Raw genomic sequence first — 27,547 nt, 5'->3', positions numbered from 1 at the left:
TGCGCTTTCATGTGCGCATGCGCTTTCACATACGCATGCGCAGGCACCCCCCCCCACACACACACACACGAGTCAACTCCATGGCGCATGCACACATGAGCACATCCCCCACCCCCCCGACACACACACAGTCAACTCCATGGCGTATGCTCTTTCAATGGGGGGAAAATTCTGTAGTTTTTCAGGAGAGCACTTCTTTCTCAAGTATACTTTTGCTTAGGGAAATGAATATAAAACAGACCGGATTTTAAATCAATATCATTTCTAAGTGGTTTTTAAACTGCTCTGTTCATTTCAGAAAGCGCTTCCACACTGGTATTTACCAACATGTTTTCTTGGCTTGCAACAAGAATCTCATCTGGTATTACAGGGAAGGGCTGAAAAATGTAAAAGAATGAACAACATCAAGAAGAAGATATTAATAAAACACAAATGAAAAACTGGAAAAAGTCTATGATAATTATTTGGCATTTAGACCTCAGGAAGATTGGTTTCTGAGCCAACTGACAAATGCATGATGCCCCCCCCAAGGCAAACAGGGAGGGCTAGTGGTTTTCTATAAGTACTGGAGGTAGTTCTCTGTAACTACTATAGGTAGACACACAATGAGCTGCAGTTGCTGACTTTACTGTGTGTGTCCTTTAGTTTTCTTTGAGGTAGGGGAGTGAGAAGGGCGGAAGATTGAACATTTGGGAATAACACACCAAATATAACCCTTACAATAGAAATCACAAAGAAAATACACAAGTACTAGGAATATTATTGAGCCTGATACTAGCAGGATGAATAATGGTCCAAAAGGTCAGATTAGTTAACATTTCTGGATGACTTCAAAAGGTAATGAAGCCAACACATTTTTTAAGAATGGGGGCTTGAGTTTTAAAAGAAAAGTCAGAGCAAGTCAATGTGTCAGAGAAAAGACTGCAGGAAAGAGGGAAGCCAATCCCTTCCCATTCAAAACATGCATAAACTGATAATTAAGAATTGGCTGGAATCCATTTTAATATTAAATTCTTGAAAGTAAGACTACCGTTTGGTAGAAATGGTAGCAATTAAAACTTCATCACTAAAAAATCACATTAAATCAAATTAAAAGGAGTTAAATCAGAGCAACCATTTACTTTATTTCCCTGAAAGTTATTTATTTATTTATTTTTTTTAAAGACTTTATGTATTTATTTGAGAGAAAGAGAGAGAGATAGCCTGCCAGGAGGGAGCCCAACGCGAGACTCGATCCCAGGACCCTGAGATCATGACCTGAGCCAAAGGTAGATGCTTAACCACTGAGCCACCCAGGCACCCCCCTGAAAGTTTTCCTTAAATATGTCCTCTACAATATGCCCTATATACAGTTTGCATATGCCTGAAAGTGTGTGTGTGTGTATTCAACTATGGCTAACCTTCCAAAGATATTATCTTTGTATTTTCTTAAAAATACCACATTTTATCATTTTAAAGTACCACTGCTCTGTCAATAGGTTAAAAAATCACTAATGAAACAAATTTGCTGTGTTTGGGACATTGTTAAGAAGGCACAAAGGAATCATAAGCAAAACTACTCTCACACTGAGATTGTAAGAAGAAACTTTCTCCAAGGATGATGGTCTCCCCTGGTTGGGACATAGATCATCTTCTCTCTCTGGAATAAGGAAACACAGGGAATGAGGCATCATGGGCCTAGCCCACTCATCCAAAGGACGATGGAGGTTATATTACAGCAAGAACTCCTTCTAAATATAGGCCACGTGCTTCTCTCCCTAAGAAGGTTCTGCTTGGGATGAGTGGACTAACCAGTCTGGAGAACGGAAACCATGTTAAACACTGAAATTGATGGTTTAAAATGTACTTAAATTTTAATGATGATATCCTGATTCGTGAAGACAGCATGGAGATACAATATTCATTTGTATCCTTTTGTTGTAAAATGTTCCACAACTGATCCACAAAAATGTATTAGATGTTTATTTTCTTAAGAAAAACATCCATATATGTTTTCTCGCCCACAATTGACACAGAAGGGCAATTTTTTCCCCCTAAACACCCTAAGACAATTGTGCACTCATTGATCATCCTAGAACAGATCATTCAAGTCCTATTTCTGACAGCCGAGTTAAAGACACACCAACTCACAATGCAGGCATTATAGTGCAGTTTCCTTATGATATAGCAAGACAGGATTTTTTTTTATTACATGCCCTTATGATTTCTTCTTGCTGATGTTAATAGTAAATGCTAAAATATTCTATGTAAGCATTTGTCAGGCTGGAAAAAGAAAGAAACTCTAATGCAAGTATTTATACCTTCCGCAATGAAAACAAGATATTATTGCTTTGCGTGACCTTTCCTAAGTATGGGATACAGCACTTTACACAATAGTTTCTTGGTTCATGCTTCAATTACTGACCTTTACTGTGCAGAAAATTAATGCAATTTTCATTGTAATCCATCCGTACAAATAAGGTCCACATAGAAGAATTCCACATTTGGAATCTAATACAAATAGGAAATGTCATCTGATTGCTGTTAGCTGAACTTAGCCATTATCTGTTTGTTCAGGGGTCCCCAGCAAACTACACTTTTAACAAGCAATTTCTTGCACGGGCCATCAGGAATAAGAAAGAAAGATTTCCTCTCTTCAAAGTTTAGCTTGTACAGTTAGTTTCCTAAAAGCCAAAAAAGTAGTTACCTGAAGGTTCTATGTTATAACTGAAAGTCCAGACACACACACACACACACAGGCACACAACTGTGCAATCTAATTTGGCTTCTCATACCGGTCACCACCATGGACTTCTGACAGTGAACACGAGCAAGAGGCTACAGTGATACCATTTGACAACAATCCCCCTTCCAGACAATAAAAGTATGACAGACCCCAGACCACGTCCAGGTCTGTGCATCAGAGACTTGCAGAATATACGGAATGCGTCCATCTCCCAAGGAAGCTGTGCCAGGGGGGCCCCTCATGTGCTTTCAACTTCCACAGTTGCCTGTGATGGTATTTGGTGGGAACGGGTGCTGGCAATTAAGGAATGTCACTTTCAAGACGGATAGTTTGGATAGAAAGGAGTTTCCTCTCTTCTTCTGGTTTGGAAGGAAACGGCTGTGTGTTTATAATTTGTAAACAGCCCATCGCTCACTGGGTGTGTTACAGTTCCCAGAGGCATGGTCTGTCATGTCTAACATGCACCAGAAGCCAGGAGGGTTCTGTGGGTAAGCCCTTTGGTATATCACAAGATGGAGGGCGGTGGCCCAGTGGCTGTGTGTGCAGGTCTATGACGAGCACGTCTCAGTCGTGGAGTCTGCTCTACGTGGAGAAGAAATGATGGACTGTAATATATATTGGGATGATGTGGGCTCCAGAAGTCTTAAAGTTGAAAATCCCTCTATACTTTACAAATCTCTCAGAGATGTGAGATTGAAAAGATATGAATAAGGACTACAAAGTTCACCAGTCTCCCTAACAGTAGAAGGGTTGCATTAAGCAGAAAGAGGTATAAATAGAAGTCAACATTTCATTTTAGATTTATTTCTCTGGATGATTTCACAGACCTGTAAAATTGAGGAAGCAAACAAACATGGCCATGCTGTGGCTGTTAAAGGCCCTATGAAAATACTACAATCGAAGTAGCTCAAGAATGGAACTGCCCTGAGGGTAATGAGGAACGTCCTGATGCCCATGCTCTGTGTGTAGCAGGTCTGGCACACATGCCATGGGGAGGGCAATGCTTGGATAAACACAAGAGCTCCAAAGCTCTTCCATGTAGATGTTATGGCTCCAACTCAGTCATCCTTGCCCAGGAAGGCTTGAAGCCCAACTGGCTCTACTTCCAGACCCCCAGGCCCCCAGACAACCCTTGAGGCACCTCAGTAGAAGGTTGGCTTGTGACGATCACTGGTCTAGACTCCATGGCCTGAATTTCTTGTTTGCCAGGTCACACCACCTTTTCATTCATTTCCTTCTTGTTGGATGCTCTCCTTTATCAGATGGGCCAAAGACACATGGTCATAATGATCTCTAAAGGGCAGATGACGCCCTCTTCTACGGAGGGCTCATTTTAACAGACATAGCCAAACAGAAGAAAATCTTCCTCACTTCCAAGCCTTGGTACATAAAATTTAGCATTTTTGCCCGGTAAAAGTTTAAAATAACTTCATCAGTACTTGTGCTTCTTTTGGTAAAACATCCCATCATCATGCAGGTTAGCTTGGCTATGACTATTTTTCATACTCAAGGAGTTACATTACTCAGAAGCAACACACATCGATTCATCAAGAAGGAAGCTGCATCTGTGTGACCTTATTCTGGAAAGAGTCAATTCCATTTTTTAAAAAAAAATATTATGCTTTATCTTATTATTTTGCTATTAATGATCATTTTAGCACAACAAATAAGATTCACTTTGTAATCCACCCAATTTGCTTCAAATGGGCAAAACCATCTGGCTCACCCAATTAATTTTAGGGCTGTGTGTCATGGAGCCAGTATTTTTTTTTTTAATACGTTGCTATTTTATGGGCATTTTATATTGGATACTTAACTCTTAAGATCCCCCCCTTTCGCCTGTTTCCCCTCCTGCAAGCCTCCTAGACACAAGCAGCACAAACCCCATACACCCACAGGTTCTAGGAGGCTGGAAGTCCATTAAGCTGGTAGCATCTCATTTGGCATTTCCATTTTTTTTTTTTTTCATTTTATTCCAGAAGGTTTGTCTGAAAGCATAATGACAACAAAAGCAGCAGATTTGAGAGATTCTCCCAGGAGAAGAAAAAGGACAGATGTACACAGACATATAGCTGAAAACATTGCCAGCAACAGCTGGGAAACTGACAGGCTCTGAAGTGGGTGACCACCCCACAGAGCGCAAAGGAACAGCAATTTTACTTGATTTACTTTTGACTTCCTAGACTACCTTTTATCTACCTTTTATACACCAAGGGGCAGGCTCTTGCGATCTTCCCTCGCATAAAATGACAAGCCTCCTCTAGGTACGCTTTTTATAATATTTCAGTAATTCCTTATATTTTACCCCCTTTTATCCTCACTGAATAAGATCTTTAAAAAGTGATATCCTTTATAAATTACACAAACATTACTATGCCGGACACTAAAAACAAAACAAAACAAAACAAAAACGGTTTGACTCAACCAGAAAAGCGCTATCTGCTCACAATATTAACACCCCCTTCCATGAGCTTCCCTGAGCACACTCACCTTGTCATCTTCATCCTCCTCTTCCTCTAAGTCTGTGCTCTCCTGAAAGGAAAAACCACAGTTCGTTAATATAGCATCCCCTGAAATTACTAAATGCAAATTAAACCCATATACACTTTTTACGTTTTTCTACATAATTGAAGCACTAGTGGTTTTTAAATACATTATAACTTCTTAAAAAATAATGCTTTTAAAGTTCAGGGACACTGTGGCAAGACTATAAGAAATATGCATAATCTACATAAAACTTCACTATAAATAAAGCTATTAGGTGAGTGCCCTTTGAAGGCATCCAGCTTTAAAAATGCATTGCCAGGCTTTACTTTCTGTAAACAGTTTGTTCTTATTCTGACAAATGAGCCAACTGCTATGTTAAGGCTGAGAACACCATATTCGGTTTGTGCTAGGCTCATTGTTATAATGACTGCTCTTTTCCTTTGGGGCCATTACTGAAACATTAGACAGTAGGAAATGCATTAGTCTGAATATAATCAATCTCAAGAATAAGTTACAGGTTTCAGTACATTATTATTGTTTTCCTTGGGATTCGGGGAGGGGGTTGGGGGCAGGTGAGAGAAGCCAACTCAGGTTCTGATAGCCACTAACAGGCACCTGGCTTTAGTTTGGGGGCCAAAGCACCACCAGGTGCTGTGAATAGGCTTGTTCAGATTGGTTTAGAAATCGTGACTTTTTACCAGGTAACTTTTAATTGTATCACTGCAATAGTTAAAAGCCAACACGGCCCGGGGGGGTGGCCCGTAGCTCAGACAGAATGCTGAGTATTAGAAAACCAGAGTCTGTTTACAGCCTGAATGCTTACCTCTCTGCTCAACCACCTTGCAAAGGTCAGGCATGCTGTTTAGATGCCATCTTTCCAGTAGTAAACAGAATTGTCAATATCATGTTCTTAAAGAAAGAGTAACTCTGAAGTATCCAGAGAGTACTCTGCTATACTCCATAAAACCACTGAGCAGTTACCAAGCAATTGCTCCAAGACCGGTACTCCATTACCTCCCAGAATTCCCATGAGCTGCAGCTAGCACTGTGTGGGACATTCCACAGATGCTGGAGAACTCACCTATTCACCGTTGGCAACACACATGAAAGCAAATGGGTAAAAACACGTAATAAAAACATGTTATGGGAGGAAGAATATTGTAATTAGGAGTTAGAAGCCCAGCTTGGGACAAAGTCTTTAGCTTGGGACACTGGTCAAGCACACCCTGCTGTGTGACCTTGGGCAAATCACCTTGCCACTCTGGGCCTTACTTTCCTCAAGCATAAAATAGAAATGGTAATTCTTGCCTCCTTCATGGTTGTGTTATCAAGATTAAAATAGGTAATGAATTTGAAAGTGTTCTATAAATTAAAAATATTTTATACACACATTTATAAGCACATTCACTTAAGTATTCTTTTTATTTTTATTTTTTTAATTATGTTATGTTAGTCACCATGCAATCCTCATTAGTTTTTGATGTAGTGATCCACGATTCGTTGTTTTCATATAACACCCAGTGCTCCATGCAATATGTGCCCTCCTTAATACCCATCACTGGGCTAACCCATCCCCCCACCCCCCTCCCCTCTAGAACCCTCAGTTTGTTTCTCAGTTTCTCATGGTTCATCTCTCCCTCCGATTCCCCCCCTTCATTTTACCCTTCCTTCTCCTAATGTCCTCCATGCTATTAAGTATTCTTATGTACCCATATATACATGTATATATACCTGCCTACAAATGCATACACACCATGTATATAACTGGAAAACTAAAATCTGATTGAAAATTGTAAAAATGTGAGTTGACAGCATTTTTTACTAAAGATGTTTCTCGTGAAAATTTCCCTCATCCATATCTGTGTGTAACTTAGTCCTTAAACAATCCTGTACTTTAAAGCTATTTATTTGTTGGTTCTAGCATTGTTAGGTCCCTCATTATTGATATATGTCCATGCCTACTGCATTAAACAATCAAATATCAAACAGAATAAAATTTTGAATTTGCTTGAGGTTTTTACTCCCTGCCAAAAGACTCATTTTCTCTACTTCCCTTCTACCCCCAAACGATACCAGAACATCCCTTTAATGTCCATTATTTCAGAGATTTTTTAAAAAAATAATAGCATTGTATGGAAAAATGGGTGAAGATCGTTAGCTTTTGAGTCTTGAGAAACCCAATGTGAAGGTCCTCTAATATCAAGTCTCAGAATCTTAGATTTTTGTTCTAAAAATTTGTTTCTTGAATCTGGAGGTCCAAGATAATACCATAAAGCAAGTCTACAAATACAAGTTCTTGTTCACCCAGACCAGGAAAAGATTCTCTGGGCTGGGATAAGTGGAACAGGAGAAGCTGAGTCAGACAGTAAGTATGATAAGTAGATGCTAGGGGATGTCTTGCTTTTGCTTCCTTCAAGACCATGGGAAGCTTGAGATTTTCAGGACTTGCACACCCAAAAATTGAGCTGTCTATGCCTGCCCGCTCTCTGATTTCTCTGGGAGTTGGCAAGCCTCTGAAGGCTTTAGGCGAGAAGTGAACACTGCACAGGATGTCTGGGTGGAGAGGCCTAAGGCAGCCTCCCAGATGCTTTCCATGCCCTGAAGGAGCTCAAGGAGATGCCAAAGGCTTTTTTCAGTGGTTGAGAATGTTATTCATAAGAACCTTACAGATAACCAGATGGGCATCGAAATATGCTGCCACCATGATAAAGATGACCAAGCACCAGAGGGCTCTCCTCATGCTAAGAATGTAGGCCAAGGCTCAGGAACATAACATAGAAGGATGACTCCGGGTTATGAGCCAATAAAAGATCCCCACTATCACATAAATGTATGTGCAATGTTGCTCTCCTCAAGTCTCAAACAAAGTGGACTTGGGTCATGATTTGGTGGTGGTTGGTTGTTGTTAACACATTTTTTTCCTCTGGTCAAATGTCACAGTTACTGGAATCTTAGCTCACCTGGCTGTCCTGGATGCTGCCAACCTTCCCTTTTGTGGGTGTGATGAAATTGTAGATGAAGAGTAGCAACAATGCCAGGGGGATCATGTACAGTTCAAAATTCCAGACAGTGACTAAAAATACCTGAGTGGAAGACAAGACAAAATCATTGCTTGAAAAATCAGTATGGGAGTAATCTTAAAATCCTTCGTATTGACTTAAGGAAATTAAATCTAGGACACTCTACAGCAGCTTTTAGGAACAGTTGCCTACAGGTTCATACACACACACACAATTAACAGTTTTAGCATCGGCAGTAGAACAAGGAAGATATAGAAATGAGTAGACCAGTCACACTCTGAAATAGACAATATAGTAGCCTCATACCTGAAAATCCCATTACCCCATCAACTGTATTCATTTTTTTGCCCCAAGATTTACCAGAATTTAGGAAAGTAGTATGGAAAAAATCCAAGGTCTCAGAGTCAGGCCACAGACCAAATTTTGCCAATAGTAAGGTACTGGAACTGTAGAGAGTGATTACTTTTCAAATTGGCTGCCAATGTTTAAAAATCCAAATAGTTAGATAAAAACTTCAGATAGCCAAAGTCTCTTTAAAAATCTTAAAATTTTCCAATTTTGAGGCTGGATGGTCACAAGGAAATGATGGAATGCCTACATAAGACGAGGTATTTGCTTTACCTGCCCAATTGCTGTCAGCCTCTGGATTTGTGACCCTGTCCTACAGAAGGACAAGCAAGAGCTTGGGTTTGAATCCAAGTATCTATGTGACAATGGTCATGGGAGACATAAATGCAAATAAGACATGGCCCTACCTCCAAGGAATAAGCGAATTAGGACAAATAAAACAATCCATGATAATTACAACATGAGGCAAGAGTGAAATCATGGGGAAATGATTTCAAAACTTGAGCCTCACTGTCTTTTCCAATTCACAGGAGGTCCAGAGGATGAAAAAAAGATGATGTGTGGTTATTGGCTGTTAGTGCTTGTAAGTGCTTGAAAAAGTCACTTGTTTACATCAACTTAGAAGAGGCAACTTACTGCATCTTAAATACTGAATCTTCCTTTCTCAAAGCAATATTGTTTTACTTATTACTAAAAATATTTTATACCATGCTAAAGTTTTACTTTTGTAGATATTATATGTATTTTCTGCTTTTTTTGTTTGCTAAATTTAATCATTTCTCCCATTACATATTTCAAGCAGATAAATAAAATCTAATAATTTGTACATATTAATTTTTTTAATTTGTAACTTTACTGAATTTTCTTACTACTTCATATAGCCTTTCATTTCACTTTTGGGGGGTTTCTAAGAATATAGTCATACAATCTACAAATAAAGAACTGCTCCTATTTCCTCTCGTCTAGTATCTATAACTTAATTTCTAATATGTATACTTACTTTCATTACTACTAACTAAACAATTTTAAATAAAAACGTTGAGAGGGATATTGTCTAACTCCTGAATTTTACAAAAATGCGTCTACTGTTTTACAATTAAGCATGACATTGACTTTTAGTTTGAGCTATATAAATCATTTTGTATTAAGAATATGCAAATAAACCTTTTTAAGAAAACTAGAAAGTTTACATACAAGCATTCATTTTATTATTCTTAATATTTTAAAAATATTTATGAATCCTCTTTATGAAAATATTTGAAAAAAATATTTTTAAATAAGAACACTTATGCCAATTTTAACAAGGATTTTTTTTTTTTAAGGTTTTATTTATTTATTTTGACAGAGAGAGATACAGTGAGAGAGGGAACACAAGTAGGGGGAGTCGGAGAGGGAGAAGCAGGCTTCCCGCTGAGCAACGAGCCTGACATGGGTCTCGATCCCAGGACCCTGGGATCATGACCTGAGCCAAAGGTAGATGCTTAACGACTGAGCCACACAGGTGCCCTAGGATTTATTTAATTCTTCTTATTTTTTTTTTAAATCAAGAATGGAGGAGGGTGAATGATTAACCAATTGTTCTTTCGCTATCTTCTGAAATAGGGAGGGTTTTTTCCTTCTCATTTTAGAACCTCAACATGGTATATTGTATTTATAATTTCCTAATATTGAAGTGAATTTGTATTTCTGGAAGAAATGTCCCCTTTAGTGGGCTGTAATGGTCTTATAATGTATTTTGTATTTGCTAACACTTGAAGACGTTTTGCATAGATACCCATGTGCTATTGTTTCCTTTTTATATTATTTTTAGGTTCTGGTATCAGGATTATTTTGATACTATTATTTTGGTACACTCCATTCTTTCTTTCTCTATACTAAGGATAATATTTTCATGTCATATTACTAAATATTCCAAGAATGAAAAAAATAAACATAGACTAATTTAACAAATGCCCATGCACCTTCATGCATTAAGACTTGTCAATGTGTTGTCAGTTTTCTTTCCAATTTATGTATTAGTCTTTTTAAAAAATAAAACACTTCAGATAATTGGTTCCCACTGTCAACCTTTCAGTGACTACCCTCAACCTACTCCTCCCATTCCCAGAGGCCACCATATCTGAAAATGGATGTGAATCCTTGCATCTGAGGATATCTAAGATTTATTTTAGAAACAACATAAACAGCATTAAAATGTTCCCGTAATTCTGAAATTTTTTTATTCAATATATGTTCCATAGATCTGTTGATGGTGTAGGTATAAATCAAGTATATTCATTTTTAGGGGTACCTGGGTGGCTCAGTCAGTTAAGCATCTGCCTCCGGCTCAGATCATGATCCTGGGGTCCTGGGATCAAGGCCCGCATTAGGCTCCCTGCTAAGCAGGGAGCCCGCTTCTCCCTCTCCCTCTTCCCCCACTCATGCTCTCTCTCTAATAAATAAATAAATCTTTTTAAAGAAGTATATTCATTTTAACTGACATATGGTACCGCATTCAAATGAATGTTCAGTAATTTATCCATTATACTCTCATCATTGAAAACTTAAGATGAAACAGTGGTTTTACTTTTTAATGTAGTCAAACATACTCACCTTCAACCTTAGAGTTTGTTCTCTTATGTTCAATGTTCTTCTTAAGGAATCACATTCTACTCTGAGATGATAAAGTTATTTCATCATGTTTTCTCCCAAAAGATAACTGTATGTGTGTGTTCCTTATTTTTTTTGTCTCAGGTGTTCTTTTGGTTTACAGTTGGAAACAAGCATCCAATTTGAACTTTTCCCCTATAGAAAGCCAACTTTTGCAACTAGATTGTGGTGTACCAATCCCTATTTTTGTTCACTGTTTCCATTACCACTTCTGCTGCATACCAAATTCCCACATGGGTGTGTTTGTTGTTTATGGGCACTCTAATCCTGTCCATTGATACATATTTCTATTTTACCAAGACCACATCTTTAACTGTAGTTTAATAACCAGATGACCTCTGAGTGAGCAAGTCTGTATTATTTCACCTTCAAAATTATCTTGGGTAGTTCTTTGCTCTTTACCCTTCCGCATGTATTTTAGAAACAATTTGTAATGTTCATAAAATTCTTGGTGAAATTTTCACTGGGATAGCCTTGAATGTATGTATCAATTTAGAGAGAGCTGACATCTTGATATTGGCTTTCCAAATCATAAAGATTATTTATTTCTCCATATATTCAGGACCTTTCTATATCTCAAAATATTTTATTACTTTCATCATACTGATTTTACATTTTTTTATTATTTTTCTGTGTAACAAGAGTTTTGATACTATTATGAATGAGGGCATTTTAAATTTATATACTTAATTGGTTACTTCTGGGCATGGATTTTTATATGTTGTTTACATTATTTCTGACCCCTCTTATTAGCTGTAGGAGATTTCAAATCTATCCTTCTGGTGATCTGATGTGGAAAATCATTACATTGCTTTTTTTTGCCTTCCTATCTAGTTGTTACTTACATATTCTTTTGGTGCTAAATCTCTACACTTTTTTTTTATAAGTACAGAATTTTTAAAATGCTTTTTGAATCAATGCATGCTATTATGTTGTTGATTTCCTCCAGGCTATTAATCTGGTATGCTTTATCAGCTTTACTTACTGTTTTATAATTTATATTTTCCTATACTTTTCTTTTTAAAGTTTTCTTTTACTTTTATGTCTTGTTTTGCTTTGATATGAACAGAGAAAAGCAGAGAAAATAGTACAGTCATTTCTCTACTAGATAAAGCTAGATATTTTCCTAATTGTTACCTATTTGTCTTTCCTCATTCTTAAAGTTCTTTTAGGACTGTGTTTTAAATGGTTACTATTCCTTAATGTCTATTTACCAGATAAGTGAAATTTTATTTTTTTTATATTGTTAAATATAACTTCAAGTGAAAAGAGGCTGATATGAAACTATTGGGAAAAATTAGGAAATAGAATATTTTTAATTTATTTTCATCATAAAGCTATTTATAAAATGTCCTTAACAGAATTATTTGTACATCAATTAATATTAGAAGTCTGTTGTGTTAGATAAACACCTCCTTTACCATAACATTTGCCTCTATCAAGCACAGTTAAGTAATACCAGAAAGTGTTTTATAACAAAACTTGAGCAGCATTTAAATATCCATTTAAAGGACTCATAACTTTCAGAGTGAGACATTAGTGCCTTTAGAAATATTTTTAAGGGGCGCCTGGCTGGCTCAGTGGGTAGAGCGTGTGACTCTTTATCTCAGAGTTGTGAGTTCAAGCCCCATGCTGGTTGTGGAGCTTACATAAAAAAAAAAAAAAAATTAAAAAATCAATGTATAATTCCTACCTCTGTAATGAAGAATTAATTTCCTAATAAACACCTTCTAGCAAAATAATATTAATAATACTAATACCCTGAAAACAAGTTTTAAAAAAAGTCCAATGATAATTGATAGACTCCGACAGTTGATAAATAGACCTGAGATTCTGATCCAAGGTTATTAAACTTTGCAGGGGAGTTCAAAGCTTAAAGAAGAAATCAGATCCACATAGGGTCACTGTAATGTTTATGCATTTCTCCCTCAAGAGCAGCTGTGGTCACAATGGTAGTACCAGTTGGTTAAAACTCAAAAGAAAGATTTGCCATCTTTCTGAATGGATGAAACAGGCAAAGAAGCTGGGGACAATCAGGGCCACTAGATGGTATAGAAGTACACTGGAAGGAGAGAGCAAGCAAAGGAAAACCCCAAATTCTGTATGTGAACTCTGTTGCAGTCTCTGCCATAGATGTGGGGCGGACTCCAAGCAGTCTTAACTGGGAGCAGAGCTGCTACCCACAGGAGGTGTGGCAGAATTTACACTTTGAGTTTAATGAAATTAAATGTCTTCTTAAAAAATAAAATCAACCTTATTTGAATAAATGTAGGAGAATCTAGGGTCTCCACTGCATAACATTCCTAATATCTAAGACACAATTAAAAATCACTGGACATACAAAGAGTCTGGAAAATGTAATTCATTTTCAAGGAAGAGGCGATCAACAGATGCCAACTTCAAGGTGAATTATGTTTTTTTTTCTTCCAAGTTTTATTTAAATTCCAGTTAGTTAGCATAGAGTATTAGTTTCAGATATACAATTTAGTGATCCAAGCTTCTATACAACACCCGGTTCTCAGCACAAAAAGTGCCCTCCTTAATCCCCATCACCTATTTAACCCATCCCCACCCCCACCCCCTGCCCACCTCCCTTCTGGTAACCAACAGTTTGTTCTCTAGAGTTAAGAGTTTGTTTCATGGTTTTCCTCTTTTTCCCCTATGTTCATTTGTTTTATTTCTTAAATTCCACATATGATGAAATCACATGGTATTTGTCTTTCTCTGACTTACTTATTTCACTTACTATAATACTCTCTAGCTCCATCCATATCATTGCAAATGTCAAGATTTCATTCTTTTTGATGACTAATATTCCATTATATATATATACACACACATATCAATACACACACACACACACACACACACACACACACACACATATACATACAAACATTGTCTTTATCCATTCATCAGTCGATAGACATTTGGGCTCCTTCCATAATTTGGCTATTGTTGAAGGGTGAATTATATGATGAAATTATAAGACAAGAGCTTTAAACCACCTATTAAAATATGCTCAATGAGGTAAAGGAAAATAAACTAACATAATGAATGATAATTGTGAATATGAGGAAAATATAAAAAAATAATAAAAGTGCCCATCTAAAAAAATATGATATCTAAAATTTTCAAAAAATTCAGTAGATATGCTCAGTAGCAGAATTAAGAGGAAAAAGTCAGTGAACATAAAGATATATCAAAAGAAATCTTATCTGGGGCACCTAGGTGGTTCAGTTGGTTAAGCATCTGACTTTTGATTTTGGCTCAGGTCATGATCTCAGGGTCATGGGACTGAGCCCAATGTCAGGCTCAGCACTCAGTGTGGAGTCTTCTTGTCCTTCTCCCTCTGCTCCTCCCCCATTCTCTTTCTCTCTCTAATAAAAAAATAAATAAAATCTTAAAAATGAAATCTTATCTGAAAGAGAAAAATGTTTGGAAAAAATGAATGGACTATTTGTGGCCCATGATAACTTCAGAAGTTCTAACATAGGTCTTTGGAATCTCAGAGAAAGAAAGAAGTTAAAACTTACGTAAAGAACTAATGGCTGAACACTTTTTAGAGAAACCCAAGCACAATACATTTAAGAAAACCAGGCTTAGGTATCTATATTATAATCACACACACTATATTTTAATCACACAAACATCACACTACAATGCTTGTGACCAGAACTATTTGAATGGACATGGATTTCACATTAGAAACTATGGAGGCAAGGAAACACTACAATAATTTTAAAGTGTTAAAATGAACTACAGTAACAGAAACAAAAATTGTCAACCCAGAATTCTATACCCAGTGAAAATATCCTTCATGAGTGAAGGTGAAGTAAAGATTTAGATAAGAGAAAATTAAAAATAATAATAATCTTTGACAAAGCAGGAAAAAACATGCAATGGAAAAAAGACAGTCTCTTCAATAAATGGTGCTGGGAAAATTGGACAGCCACATGCAGAAGAATGAAACTCGACCATTCTCTAACACCATTCACAAAGATAAACTCAAAGTGGATGAAAGACCTCAATGTGAGACAGGAATCCATCAAAATCCTAGAGCAGAACATAGGCAGTAACCTCTTTGACATCACCCACAGCAACTTCTTTCAAGATACATCTCCAAAAGCTAGTGAAACAAAAGCAAAAATGAACTTTTGGGACTTTATCAAGATCAAAACCTTCTGCACAGCAAAGGAAACAGTCAACAAAACAAAGAGGCAACTCACAGAATGGGAGAAGATATTTGCAAATGACACTACAGATAAAGGGCTGGTATCCAAGATCTATAAAGAACTTCTCAAACTCAACACCCAAAAAACAAATAATCAAGTCAAAAAGTGGGCAGAAGAGATGAAAAGACACTTCTCTGAAGAAGACATACAAATGGCTAACAGATACATGAGAAAATGTTCATCATCATTAGCCATCAGGGAAATCCAAATCAAAACCACACTGAGATACCACCTTACACCAGTTAGAATGGCAAAAATGGACAGGGAAAGAAACAACAAATGTTGGAGAGGTTGTGGAGAAAGGGCAACCCTCTTACACTCTTGGTGGGAATGCAAGTTGGTACAGCCACTTTGGAAAACAGTGTGGAGGTTCCTCAAAAAATTTAAAAATAGAGCTACCCTATGACCCAGCAATTGCACTCCTGGGTATTTACCCCAAAGACACAGACGTAGTGAAAAGAAGGGCCATATGCACCCCAATGTTCATAGCAGCAATGTCCGCAATAGCCAAACTGTTGAAAGAGCCGAGATGCCCTTCAACTGATGAATGGATAAAGAAGATGTGGTCCATATCTACAATGGAATATTACTCAGCCATCAGAAAGGATAAATACCCAACTTTTACATCAACATGGATGGGACTGGAGGAGATTATGCTAAGTGAAATAAGTCAAGCAGAGAAAGTCAATTATCATATGGTTTCACTTATTTGTGGAACATAAGGAATAGCATGGAGGACATTAGGAGAAGGAAGGGAAAAATTGGGGGGGGGGGGAGTTGGAGGGAGAGATGAACCATGAGAGACTATGGACTCTGACAAACAAACAGGGATTTAGGGGGGATTGGTTAGCCCGGTGACGGGTATTAAGGAGGGCACGTACTGCATGGAGCACTGGGTGTTATACGCGAACAATGGATCGTGGATCACCACATCAAAAACCAATGATGTATTGTATGGTGACTAACATAACATAATAAAATTCAAAAAAAAAAAATAATAAAGTTCCCTAACCCCCCAAAAAATAAAATAAAAATAAAAATAAAAATAAAAAATAAAAAAAAAAGTATAACTTCATATCAATAAATGCTAAAGGAGTTCTTCAAAATGAAGGGAAAAAGATACCAGATGGAAACTCAAACTTCAGGAAGAAACAGAGAGCATCAGATGGTAGATACATAGGACAATATTAAAGACTATTTTTTAATTTTACTTTCTCTAGAATCCATACGATTGTTTAAAGCTATGCTTACAGCATCATCCTGGTGGGCTATATAATGTACTTAAATGTAATATATATGACAACTAAAATATAAAGGAGGTAGGGATGAGTGGATAAATGGACTTAGATGAACTGCAATGTTTCTAGGTTTTAGGTGAAGTGATTCAATAATACTTCTAAATTGACTATCAAAAGTTAAGGGAGATTATACATACACACATGCACTTTAATCCCTAGAACGATCACTGAAAGAATACTGCAGTGAGTTAAAATGGAACATTAAAAGGCACAAAAAGAGAAACAGGAATAAGGAACACAGTAGACAAATGGAAAATAATAAAATGGTTATCTAAATCCAACAATATGAATAGTTACATTAAATGTTAATACAGGAACAATACTATAAGCATAAAAAAAGCCGAGATGAGAATAAAAACTGCAAAATATTCTTCTAAAATTAGGGAAAAGGTAAGGATGTCTGCTCTCACTACTTCTATTCAGCATTAGACTAAATGTTCAAAACCACTTCAATAAAGTAAAAGAAATGAAATAAAAAGCACAAATATCAAAAAGGAAAACAGCAAAACTATCTCTATAGATGACATGATTTTTTAACATAGAAAATTCTAAAGAATCTACAAAGCAAATCCTAGAAATAATTAAATCCAGCAAAGTCACAGAGTATAAAGTTATTTTTTAAAGCAAATTCCATTTTTATATGCTAGTAGCAAAAATAACCCCTGGATTATGACATTTTAAAATTTCCATTTATGGTATCAACAAAATCCATAAATATATAGGAATAAAATTCACAAAATATGAGCAGGATCTCTTCACTGGAAATTATAAAAGATTGCATTATAAAATAAGTGGATAGATATGCCACTAATTCATGGGTTGGAAGACTCAATATTGTTAACATGGCAGTTGTCTATAAACTAATCTGTAGATGCAAACAATCCTAATTTTGTAGAAATTGACAAGATGATTCTAAATATTATCTGGAAGTACAACTGACAGGATCATTAAAGTAATTATAACAAATAAAGCTTACACTGCCTAATTTCACAATTTACATATCTATAGTAATGAAGACAGTGTGGTGCTGGCAAAAAGATAGGCATAGAGATGAATGGAACAGAAAATAGGTCCAGAAATACATCCACATACATGCAGTTAATTAAGAAAGTTGCCAAGGTAACTCTATGGGAGAAATACAAGTCTTTTCAACAAATGGCACTGGAACAATTGGATATATGTATGGGGAAAAAAGAAAATCACTAATCCTTACCACCTACCATATATAAGAAATAACCCTAAAGGGATTATAATATTTAAATATAAATATTCAAACTTTAAAACTTCTAAGAAAACATATGAGGAAAAACCTTTGCCATCTTGGGTGACATTTCTTAAGATACAAAAAGTACAAAGAATAGTGTAAATAAAAGAAAAAAATGGGAGTTTACTGGCACCAATCTTCATTCGCTCTTTGAAAGACACAGCTAAGAAATGGAAAAAGTCACAAAATGGGGAACGATATTATCTATACATATACTGAAAGACAACTTGTATCCAGAATATTTAAAGAATTCTTATAACTTAACAAGAAGATAATCCAATAAAAACGAGCAAAAGATTTGGCCAGGCCCTTCACACATACAGAAATGTATGTGAATACCTAAAAGCACATAGAAAGATATGCAATGATTATCCATCAAGTAAATGCAAATAAAGACTCCTGGGAAATAGCAGTGCACGCATAACAGAAAGGCTACAATTGAAAACACTGACAAGAGAGAAAGTATTGACAGAATGTGGAACAACTAGATCTCTCAAACACTCCAGGCAGAAATACAAAATGATACAATTGATTTGGAAAACCACCTGGAAGTTTCTCAAAAACTTGAGCATACCTCCTACAATCCATGGCCTTTCTACTCCAAAATGTAGAAATTTAGCACATAACATTTAATGTACGTCCCACAAAGACTTGTTCACAAATGTTCAGAGCATAGCAGTCATACCAAATAACAGCAAAACCGGCAAGAGCCCAAATGTCCACCAACACATGAATGTAATATATCCATTCAATGGAACACTACTCAAAATTAAAACACCTACAAAATGTCAGAACCAGTACATGAAGCTCTATTTCTCTGATACCAAGAAAGCTTCTTACTCTATCATGTGGGTGTCCTTCCTACATTCCACGATGCAGATGCAAAGGTGACCCAGTTTGTATCTTCTCCCAAAACGTAACGTTAAGAAATCTTAAATCTTCAGCTACAAATATTTCTTCACTCTTTGCTTCAAAATTTGTCAAAATTTTTATAAGAATAGATAAAAATATATATACATGCCAAATCTCAGATGAGGAAAAAGTGATTCATAAAGAGACTTCATGTTTTTCTAGGGAAAATGCTAAAGACAGAAATATGTGTGAGAGAGGCCGTGGTTCCAAAGGAGCTGTGATTGATGAACTTAGCCAGCACTGTCATAAACACTTCACAAATTCTCTAGGTATTGTTTAATTAGGTATGACATTAGAAGGATGTTATCTTACATCACAAAAAGTTTTAAAGAACAAATAGGACTATGTTTTCCTCAGGTTTCATTATGAAGTGATTTGTAAATAATTATGTAATCAACCAACCCAACGGCCATTAAATTATCTTCTATACATCCAAGAGGATGCCTCACTTACAAGTATTTAACTTGGGATACCATGTACAATGGCACTGCTATTTTCCCAAATAGCCTCATTTAAAATTATATTAAGATTCTGTCCTGTCCCTTGTGAGTAGATTTAAGACTAAGAAATAGCCAGATTACATGAAGCCAAATCTCTGAATGACTCCTAAAAACACTACATTTGTTGAGACAAATAAAAAAACATACAAAGTATGATTACAGAGATTAGTATCTGCCATTTGTCAACTACACATTGTCCATGAAAGTAATGTTAAAAGAAATTAAAGATTAAAAAAGATCCTCATTTCAATATATATGCTTTGATAGGGTTGCTCATACAAAATGATGGATTTTTTTTTATGTTTGTTCTCATTAAATCACTAGACCCACTGCTGAGCTTAGGGTCAGGTTAATATGATTATTGTTTACAGAGTATCACTTTGACCCAATATTGGTCAGATTAACTAGGTAATCTTAAATTACTATTCTACTGTGTAGAATGACATAGGATGACTTAAGATGGCATAAATATGTTAAGCACATGATTAAAAAAATGCTCACTTTTGGTAGAAAATTACTGAAAAACTTTTATATCAAGTTTCAGTAATGAACACTCTATTTTCTCTTTTTAAAATTTTATTTTATTATGTTAATCACCTTACATTACCTCATTAGTTTTTGATGTAGTGTTCCATGATTCATTGTTTGTGCATAACACCCAGTGCTCCATGCAGAATGTGCCCTCCTCAATACCCATCACCAGGCTAACCCATTCCCCCACCCCCCTCCCCTCTAGAACCCTCAGTTTTTTTCTCAGAGTCCATCGTCTCTCATGGTTCGTCTCCCCCTCCGATTTCCGCCCCCTTCATTTTTCCCTTCCTACTATCTTCCTCTTCTTCTTCTTTTTTTTTTTTAACATATAACGTATTATTTGCTTCAGAGGTACAGGTCTGAGAAGATATTTGCAAATGACATATCAGATAAAGGGCTAGTATCCAAAATCTATAAAGAACTTATCACACTCGGGGCGCCTGGGTGGCTCAGTCGTTAAGCGTCTGCCTTCGGCTCAGGTCATGGTCCCAGGGTCCTGGGATCGAGCCCCGCATCAGGCTCTCCGCTCCACGGGAAGCCTGCTTCTCCCTCTCCCACTCCCCCTGCTTGTGTTTCCTCTCTCACTGTGTCTCTCTCTGTCAAATAAATAAATAAAATCTTTAAAAAAAAAAAAAAGAACTTATCACACTCAACACCCAAAGAACAAATAATCCAATCAAGAAATGGGCAGGGCGCGCCTGGGTGGCTCAGTCCTTAAGCGTCTGCCTTCGGCTCAGGTCATGGTCCCAGGGTCCTGGGATCGAGCCCCACATCGGGCTCCCTGCTCTGCGGGAAGCCTGCTTCTCCCTCTCCCGCTCCCCCTGCTTGTGTTCCCTTTCTCGCTGTCTCTGTCAAAAAATAAATAAAATCTTTAAAAAAAAAAAAAAAAAAAGAAATGGGCAGAAGACATGAACAGACATTTTTCCATTGAACACTTTACTTTCTAAGTTACTCATTCCTACACCTCAAACTAAACATTGAGTTTTTAAAAAGAGAATAAAGAGGTCAAGATTCATTTCATAAATACAGTTAAGGCTTAAAGTCAGAGTAAAAATGAGCAGATATCTTGGAAGGAAAACAGATGAAAATTAACCCAATATTCAACTTCCTTGCTACCAGCCCAAACTCCAAAGTTACTAGGCCACTGAGTTAAAATCATACTGACAGGCAACATCCCAAGAAGCACGAAGGAAGGGCTACTTGATTTACTTTGGTTAAGGCACTATTGCTTCAAAGTTCAAGAACTTTTATTGAATATTCAAAGGGGTTAGAAGGTGTTTCATCTGCAAAATACTGAAGAGGGGACCTTCAGTAAAAACCACTGGAGTGGTCTTTGCCTTATGACCAACAAGAAAAAAAAAAAAAAAAAAAACAGACACACACTTCTTTCCCAATATTGTGAAAATCAGTTCATTTGTTACAATAAAAGTTAAAATATTTAAAAACAGTGTCTCTTGAAATAATCATACAGTCTTTATGAATAACCATCCTGTCAGCCCAGGGCATAATCTGAGGAGAGATTCTCATACACATGATTATTTTAGAATAAAGGTATTAGGTAAAGATGAAACAAAGTTATGCTACTTCTATTCCAAAGAACTCCAAGGTTAAACAAAGACAGAGTAATATAAGAATCTGTTTTTAATTTGACCAAGTACACATTCATGGTTCTAACCAATCAGTAAGTAGCTCCTTCTCAAGAAAGTATAACTGCCTTTACTGATGTGAAAGGAGAAAAAAAAGTGTTGTACAAACACCTCCAGGTCTTATCATGTCCATTCATCTTAATAAAAGTCTCTATTGCTTCCTGTCTACATTATGACACTTAGACAGTGATAGCTTTATATTTAAGACCTTCCTTGAATTGGCTTATACTTGACTATAATTCATAAGCCAGTATCCACCACAAATTCTAGATTCACAATCAAGATACGCTATTTGCAGACCCCATACATGAAATGGTGTTCAGGATTTTGCTTTTGAACATACTCTTCACTCATTTAGAAAGCTACTCCTTGAGCATTTCTTCACCTTGGACGTGTTTCCTTTTCAACCCATCCCAGAGCACTACATATTAACCCCATCTTACTGTCACTGCTTTACTTCATGTATAAATTCATTGTTCATTTTCCCTTCACTAAACATTTGTTGAATACAATGAACCATGTTGATTTATTGTTTTTAAATTTTTTTTCAATTTCAAGTAGTCATTTATTAACTGACCAGATTATAAGAATAATCATGGTAGATACCTTAGCTCATCCTTTTAGTAAGCCCATCTTCACCTTCTACAAAATGGGTGCTCTTTTTCTTCATTCCCCCTCATGGAGAAGATCATTTGAAGGGCCATAAGAAGTTATTTGTTTCTTTGAAACATTTTTCAACAGTATAGATCTCATGAATCAGAACCTCCATGCAAATGATGCCATATTTACCAAAAGACTGAGCAACCAATGTGTTATCTACCAGGGCAATTCACTTTTTGTTCATTTGGCACAACCACGCTTGTAGATCAATTCATTCACTGACTTCAGGTTTGCGTACCCCCATGCCATATATGGTTCCGCAATCCTTGAACCTTTGGGTTCACACTATTGATACCTCTGATCCTAATGACAAATGCCAATTTGGGGTCTGCAGGTATGTAGAAGTTGCCAGCTTTTCTTGCCATCCTAGCTATTTGATCTCAGTTCTGTACATCTGCCTATATTCCTTGTGGTAATGCTTAGCTTTTTCATAGATAAACTTCCTCTTTACCTTTCAAAGCATCTTTTGGACAAACTTCTTACTCAGATGCTTGATCTTCAACTCTGTGAAATTACTCTGTTTTTCCTTATGGGTTGCTGGCACAGCAGGAACCTTCCTTTTCTTCTCTTCTGTATCCTCCATGGTTCCAGCCAGAAAAGAGCTGAACCATGTTGATTTAGACACAAGAGTGAACAAAACCAGCAAACCAACCACCACCCCTAACAACATCAACAATAAAAAGCCTTAATGGAACCTACATTGTATTTGGGGATTAGGGATGAGATAGGTAAAATAAATAAGCAAACTATATATTATATATCAGATGATAAAAACTGGCATGTGAAAATAAACCAAACGAACTAGGATGAAAAGAAGGGACTACAAGGCAACAGGGAAAGGGGTGCAATTGTAAGGGGGGGCGGCCAGAGAAGACCTTGTGGAGAGAGCAACATGTGACCAAGTCCCTGGAGGAAGTGTGGAAATCCAGTTCAGTCGTGTTTCTGGTCAAAAGGAATAGTAGATCCAAAGGTCTGAAAGTGAGAGTATGCCTGTATATGCAAGGAATAGCAAGAACCCCTGTGGCTGAAGCAGAGTGAGTAAGACACTTAGAAAAAGGAACAAAAGTCAGTCTTTAGGGGCCTGGACCACAGCTGTAAGGTCTCTGAAGTTTATTCTAAGGGAGTGGCTGAGCTGTTGGCAGGCTGTGAGCAGAAGAATGGCACTTATGTCGACCATAGTCATGATCTGAGTAAGGATAGGGAGGAGGAATTAGAGCTTGAGGACAGACATTATAACATAATCTAGAAGAGAGGAAAGGAGAATGGATTATAGAAATGTATTACATCTGTGAAGAGGCACTAAATGTTTTTTTCAATAGCTGTGCTTACCTAAGGCTTTGCTAACTGAATATAATGAAGGTAGAGAAGGAAAGGAAATTATTTTAAAGATGGGCCATGGAATTTGAGCTGGATTATTGGTGAGGAACAATATAAAGTGGTAAGGATGCAATTTAAACACAATCGGTGTACTGATTAACAGATTAGAAGCAGCTGAAGAGAAAATTAGCTGAGAAATGATTCCAAAGAAATTATTCAGAATGTAGACAAGAGAGACAAAGATATAGATATATAGGAGAAGTTAAGAGATACGGGTGATAGGAGAAGATGTTCAGGGTGGGGAGAAAGAGTTAATGATAGAATGGGAAGGAAGCAATATATGAAGATAAAATGCCTGAGAATTTTCCAAAATTGTTGAAAGATGCCCATATAGGAAACAAAAAAAAGGAAGGGAGGGAGGGAAGGAGGGAAGGAAGGAGGGAAGGAAGGAGGGAAGGAAGGAAGGAAGGAAGGAAGGAAGGAAGGAAGGAAGGAAGGAAGGAAGGAAGGAAGGAAGGAAAGAGAGAAAGAGAAAGAGAAAGAGAAAGAAAAGAAAAGAAAAGAAAGAAAGAAAGAAAGAAGAAAATCCTTACCAGGATAAATGAAGAATTTAGGCCTAAGAATGCCATAGTAGAACTGAAAAACACCTGGGAACAAGAAAGAAACACTTAAAAGCAGCTAAAGAGAAAAATAGCTCAATTACAAAGAAAAAGCAATTTGAGTGGATCTCAGTACAAAAAGCAAAGCAAAAAGACAGTATAACACATACAAATTTCAGTCTTTCAATTTAGAATAGTGTATCTAGTAAATTATCCTAATAATAAATCAAAGACATTTTTGAAAATATATGAGCTAGCAGTGTTTATGACCAAAAGACCCTCATGAAAGTATACAATGGAAGATTTATTTTAAAGAGAAGGAAAATTGTTCCTGGTCCAAAGGCTGCATGCAAGGATGTATGTGCTCAAAAGCGATGATAAATGTACACCAAACTAAAACATTGACTTACCAAAAAAAGGCTAATTTTTATGTAATGAGAAATCTAGAACTAAAATAGATATCAGTAAAACCCATAAATTTGGAGCAGTATGGTTTGATTTAAAGAATTCTAAGATACCCTCATGTTAAGCCTGTATATTAAGGAGAAACACAAACGTCTGCTTTTCAGCATGAAGTTGAAGCTTTATCTCAATCTTCCTGTAAAAAAAACAAAACTCACACAAAACAAACAAAAACCCAAAAAAACAACTGTGAGGACTGGATACTATACCCAAATAAACAAAATCTGCTTGAAGACATCTGAGAGCAATAAAGGCACCGTGGGTCCATGGAGACAAGATCAAGAATGGAAGATAAATGCAATGGGGTAAAGCTTGGTTTGCTACTGCTTTATCTCCTTCAGGAATTTTTGTTTTCTTTTGTTTTTGTTTTGGCCAATTCACTATGTGGGACAACATAGTGACTGGGCATGGAGTAGCAGTTTAGGGCTTGCTTCTATTTTAATAATCTAGGGAGCTAAAAATTGGAGTACATAGAAACTATGGCAGCCAAGACTTGAGAAACAAAATGAACAGGAGAGATTCAAGCCCAACATTCTCCATTTCTCCTGAGAAATTTATGATTTTCTAAGACATGCATGCTTAGGGTGAAAGGCTGAGACCAAGCAGAAAGTGAGAACTAAAAGTTTTTGGCAATCTCACTGATTGTGAAGGAGTAGTAGGAAAGAAGGGCTCTCATAAACAGGACAGGCTTTTATTAAGACACCTGAAGGCTATGCACTAAGAGTAGGGGTAACTAGGAATACACCCATCCTCAAAATGCTTGAAATCCTACCTTGGATCATTTCAACCTTAATTGTGTCATACAGACCTGTTAGACTCTTACTGCCTCCTCTATATCCTCTCTAGTGGAATACAACACAGTTCCATATCCCCTACAACATTTTAATACATCTTATCCAGTATTTAATAAAAATAATTAGTCATGGTTAGGATAAAAAAGAAATGACCAAAAATCAAGAGGAAAAACAGACAACCAGAACAAGCAGGTGATTTAGATGTTAGAGTCACCGGATATGAATTTTAAAATAGTTATGATTAATATGTACAGGAAAACAGGTAACAGCATGCAGAATATCAGCAGAGAACTGGAATCTTTAAAACAGAATCTAATGGAAGGCTAGAAATTTTAAAAAAGGATAAGTAAAAGGAAGAACTCATGAAATGAATTTAATAACAGAACCAAAAAGAGAAGATTCATGATTTGGTGTATTGGTAGAAAACAGAGAAATACGCTAAGAAAATACAGTACAAAAGCCCCATGGCACACTGAGAAAAGTTTAATTTATATGTAAAAATTTGGAATCCAGGACGGGAGAGGAAAGAAAGAATAGAGCAAAAGCTATAAATGATATTGGATGAGAATTCCCAAAATTTATAAAAGATGTGAAGTTACAGATTTAAAGAAACTCAAATATGATGAAAAGAAAGAAAACCACACGTGGGCACCTCAGAGCAAAACTGAACATAACTGATGACCAAAATAATTTGAAAAGTAGACACTGGGGAGAAAAAAAAGAGAAAAAAAAAAAAAGCATGTCCTTCCAATGAACAACAATCAAACTGACAACTGACTCTTCCAAAAAAATAGTAAGAGCCAGAAGACAATTGGAAGGAATGTATGTACGATAGGACTTATGTGCTCCTAGAAAGTTTGGTAAAATTTACCTCTAAAGTTGCAGGGCTTTGTGTTTTGTTTTGTTTTGTTTTTTTCTGGAAAGATATTAAACTACTGATTCAGTTATTTAATGGTTTTAGGGTCATTCAAGTTTTCATTCTTTTTCAGTCACTTTGATATGCTGTTCTACAAGTTTTATCTATTTCATACTTTTTTTTAACATTTTAAGCATAAGATTTCATAGTATCTTCTTATGTTTAATCTCTGCTTCATCTAGGTTTTTTCTCATTTTAATGCCAGATACTGTTTACTTGTGCCTTTATTCTGTACATTGAAAATTCTCAGAAAATAATCAATATTACTAAGTTTTTTGAAGAAGCAATTTTTAATTTTATTTTCCCTTCCATTTTACACATGTATTCTACTTCATTGATTTTGCTCTTATTTTTATTTATAATTAATTTGGCTTCATTTTGCTGTAGTTTTTCAAATCTTGATTTTGACAGTTAACTAATTTTGAGTGTGACTTATTTTTCAATACTGGTTTTGTCTTGTTCTATTTTTATAGAATACAACATATCAATTCCAACTCTTATGTGGAAGGGCAAAAAGCCAAGAATAGCCAAGGCATCCCTGAAAACTAAAAAAAACAAATTAGAATCACGCTAAAGCCAAATGATGTCTGTATAACATTGTAGGTACAGACAAGAGACCAATGGGCAAGCCCACCCACATGTGGGAAACCTGATCTATGACTTCCTGAAAATTGCAGATCACTGGGAAAAAAGTAGGAGATTCAAGAACTGGAACTAGATTAATTGGATAGCCAGAACACAACAATGAAATCAAAAGTAGCTTTAAAAATTTAATGTGGGGGTGTGTGGGTGTCTCAGTTGGCTAAGTGTCTGCCTTCAGCTAAGGTCATGATCACAGGGTCCTGGGATCAAGTCCTGCTCCAGGCTTCCTGCTCAGTTGGGAGTCTGCTTCTCCCTCTCTCTCTCTGCCTGCCGCTCTGCCTACTTGTGCTCTCTCTCTCTCTCTCTGTGTGTCAAATAAATATACAACATCTTTTTAAAAAATTTAATGTAAAAAGTAAAACCATAAAAAATTAAAGAATATCTTTATGACTTTGGGATAGGGAACAATCCTCAATAATGACACAAACTGCATAAACCACAGAAAAAATAACTGATATATCTGACATGAAATATAAGAATTTTTTTTATGACAAGTTAATACAGAGTGAAGAACTAAGCCACAAACGTGGAGAAGATATTTC

At 36.4% G+C, this 27,547-nt stretch overlaps 1 protein-coding gene and 1 pseudogene across 4 annotated transcripts in view; both read right to left on the bottom strand.

Moving 5' to 3' along the window:
- The window catches only part of MCTP2 (multiple C2 and transmembrane domain containing 2), a 245,634-nt gene that overhangs the window by 28,688 nt on the left and 189,399 nt on the right, over positions 1-27,547 (bottom strand). For all 4 annotated transcript variants that reach the window (XM_036065570.2, XM_036065572.2, XM_078078936.1 and 1 more), the window contains 2 exons: positions 8,173-8,295; positions 5,216-5,257 (listed from right to left, as the gene is read on the bottom strand). In XM_036065570.2, coding sequence (XP_035921463.1) covers positions 5,216-5,257; positions 8,173-8,295 — 165 coding nt within the window. The remainder of the gene's footprint in view (positions 1-5,215; positions 5,258-8,172; positions 8,296-27,547) is intronic.
- On the bottom strand, positions 22,223-22,858 carry LOC144382811 (large ribosomal subunit protein uL30 pseudogene; annotated as a pseudogene).

Source organism: Halichoerus grypus, chromosome 8 (genome assembly GCF_964656455.1).
Source record: "Halichoerus grypus chromosome 8, mHalGry1.hap1.1, whole genome shotgun sequence".
Taxonomy (NCBI): Eukaryota; Metazoa; Chordata; class Mammalia; order Carnivora; family Phocidae; genus Halichoerus; species Halichoerus grypus.
Note: the sequence above shows the minus strand (reverse complement) of the source record. Positions and strands in the feature narration are given on the sequence as shown.